Raw genomic sequence first — 2955 nt, forward strand, 5'->3', positions numbered from 1 at the left:
GAATATATGCCAAATTTCAATTTTTAACATTTTTTCATTTTAAATTACGACTTGTCCGACTATTTTGTTTACTAGTATACATACATAGGGCGCCCATTCTCAAGACAAATTAACCATTTATAAATGGTTGTAAACAACGAAATGTTTTCTCTTAAATGGCATATGTAAGTATTTTTCATCGGGCAAACAGAAATAAAGTTACGAGCAAGTATATGCTTCAACCTATGAAAAACGCGTTTTTTACCTTCAGCCCAGATTTTGAGGGTGTATTCAAAATTCTGAGTACCTGTGCGTATATATTAGCTGCGTTCCAGATGCTTCACGATTTGCAGGTTTTTACAGGAAGTCGTTCCAGGTGACCACCTCCCATAAGGTTTATTAATGGAGAAAACAGCTGTTCCTGCAAATCGTGAATTTCGTGAAGCATCTGGAACGCAACTATTATTTTTGTTTATTTCACTTCAAATCTCACGAAATCATAAATGCAAAAGTATGGTTGACACCGGATCAGCTGTTTAAGTATTTATGACCAAATGGTTAAATCGTGTGAATGAATGTGAACAATATTTGTCACTTTACTGCTGTGCGCAAATGTGTTCCAAATCATTTGGATCTTTGGCAGCCAAATCGTCTGATCGCAAAACAAATCATCATCAAATCATCGCTATCCAAATGCGCAAATCTAAATTTGACATTTTGTGTACAAATGTACCAATCGTGTGATCCCTGCTTTAGTTTTTGTTGTGATTTGTCAACAAAGCATGTGAGTGCGGCAAGGATAATAAAATGAATTTACTTATATTGCCAAACATTTTATTGCCTGTTGCGGTTTTCACTCCGTAAGCAAATATCCAAAATTCTGCAGAGTTGGATGGAATGGTTCTGAGAAGTTATTCCGTGGGAAAGTTAAAAGATTTAAATATTCAGTTTCCGCTGCTTTTCTTTCCTTCAAAGTTAAATAGTGAATTGGAAGGTCTCTGAAACTCGCCATCTTGTGATTCACACACTTTTCTGTTGACAAAATCAAAGCTTTTTTAAAAGTATTTGATTGACTAGGTAATGGTTTCAAAATTTCTTCGATTAGGGTGATTAAACATTTCTGACAGTTTTTTAATATGATTGTTAAGTCAAGTTTAACACGTACTTCATTAGCCTCTTCTGTAAAATTATCGTGGAAAACTAAGTTTTGTATATTTTTATAATTCGGGAAAATTTATTTGAAGGGAAAAAAGCGCCAATGGCGATTTCCTAAATTTTTACGCGCAAATATCCAAAAAAAAATCGCCAAATTGGCGCGAAATCGCCAAATCTGGACACTCGGGCAGGAAGAGCAACAGCACAACAAAATTAAGGAGGAACTTTAAAGCGGAAAATTGAAATTAAAATGGAGATGCTAAGGCTGGAGCATCCAGACTATAATCTTGATTAGTAACTTGAAACATGTTGAAGAACTTCATTGTGAAACTTGTACCTAAAATTTTTAATTTTTATCTTCTTTATTTTTTTGTTTTTATTAAATACATATACCCACCGTGATATATAAGTATAAATCATAAATTGTAAAATGCACTGAATACCATTTATTTTGAAATATTAAATTAATATACACTATTTTAACTATTTATAAATGTACAGAATGCAATTTATTTTTTTTATATAAAATTAAAGTGAATTTACATAAGAAAACACCTTTTTTTTACTTTTTTATTATACCCGTTTTTAGTAAATTTTTAAAAAGAAGAAAGTATGTTGTCTCTAATACGATTACCTACGGTAGCATAATTAGAATCACTGCTTTGTTCTTCTTCTGCCTCCTGACGGATTTCAAAGTCCAATTCATTTGCATTCAAATCTTCCACTCTGTAGTGAATGCAAATGTTGTGAAGTGCACAAGCAACGTTTATTATTTGACTGACTTTTTGCGGTGAGTAATGCAGTTCCCGTGCACCCAACAAGCATCGGAAACTATACTAGAAACTATATTTCTAGTTCTGGAGTGCCGCATGTTGTAATTGCTTTGTTGGGTGCCTTCACTTACAGACCGATATGGAGTCATAAGCCAGGGCTCCAAAGGATACCCCGCATGGCCTGTTAATAAAAGGGATCATTGTTCACAACTGAGTTATACACACGTCTTTCACAAGTAAATAAATACCTAACAACCAGGTGTTTCTTTCACCTTTCCGATATCGCCGTTCCATATAAAATCGCAGCTTACTCAAACCCCATATATGCGAGTCGTGATTGCATCCGGGATATCTCGCATCAATGCTTCTTATACGCATTTTGTTATCGCACACCTGAAAATAGAAATTAAATTTGCGAAACCAATTAAATCAAATTACGGCACTGATGTAATTGAAATAATGCTCACCACCATAGCGTTAATGCTAAAAAAATCCTTTTCTGTTGTAATACAGAAAATGTTCTTCATGTGGCTTGATTATTCTTTTATGCGTGCCATCAACGCACATGATGACCCCTGGGGAGCCAGCCTTCGCATAAAACTCCTGTTTTACTTGTATTTTTCCCTCTTCAGTCTGCTCAAATTTTATCCATTCAGGGCAATGATTTCGTTGCATCACTTCAAGAAAATTGGACAGTGACTTTGACACGGTTGTTGATTCCGACATTTATAGTCTGCACCAACTCCGTGTTGGTAACTGCCCTCCGCAAAAAATCTTATCGCGGCCACTACTTGGTTAAGCGGCGATACAGAGGTTAAGGTTTTCGCTGAGGTGCCACAGCCACCGAGAAACGCAACCACTTAGTGACAAAACGCTTATCAAAAGTTTTGTTTTTGCAAATTTGGTTAAATAACACTGTGCGACACTAAAAAATACCTGGGAAGTTATTATGTATATTTGCTGGTAGGTCTTTTCGAGTAAAACAAGAATCGAAATTTGAAATTTGCCAAACACCCCCAAAATCTTGATTTACCGTTAAAAAAAAGGC

The 2955-nt window shown here is 35.2% G+C and overlaps 1 protein-coding gene across 1 annotated transcript; it reads right to left on the minus strand.

Moving 5' to 3' along the window:
* Positions 1-1718: 1718 nt before the first annotated feature.
* On the minus strand, positions 1719-2439 carry LOC108359956 (putative nuclease HARBI1). The gene is made up of 3 exons (XM_017612047.1): positions 2375-2439; positions 2156-2300; positions 1719-2088 (listed from the first exon to the last, which is right to left on the minus strand). Exons 1-3 carry the CDS (start codon positions 2432-2434, stop codon positions 1904-1906), a joined length of 390 nt encoding a protein of 129 aa, XP_017467536.1. The 5' UTR covers positions 2435-2439; the 3' UTR covers positions 1719-1903.
* Positions 2440-2955: the final 516 nt, after the last annotated feature.

This window comes from Rhagoletis zephyria, unplaced genomic scaffold, assembly GCF_001687245.7.
Source record: "Rhagoletis zephyria isolate East Lansing unplaced genomic scaffold, Rhagoletis_zephyria_1.1 Rzeph_scaffold_00494, whole genome shotgun sequence".
Taxonomy (NCBI): domain Eukaryota; kingdom Metazoa; phylum Arthropoda; class Insecta; order Diptera; family Tephritidae; genus Rhagoletis; species Rhagoletis zephyria.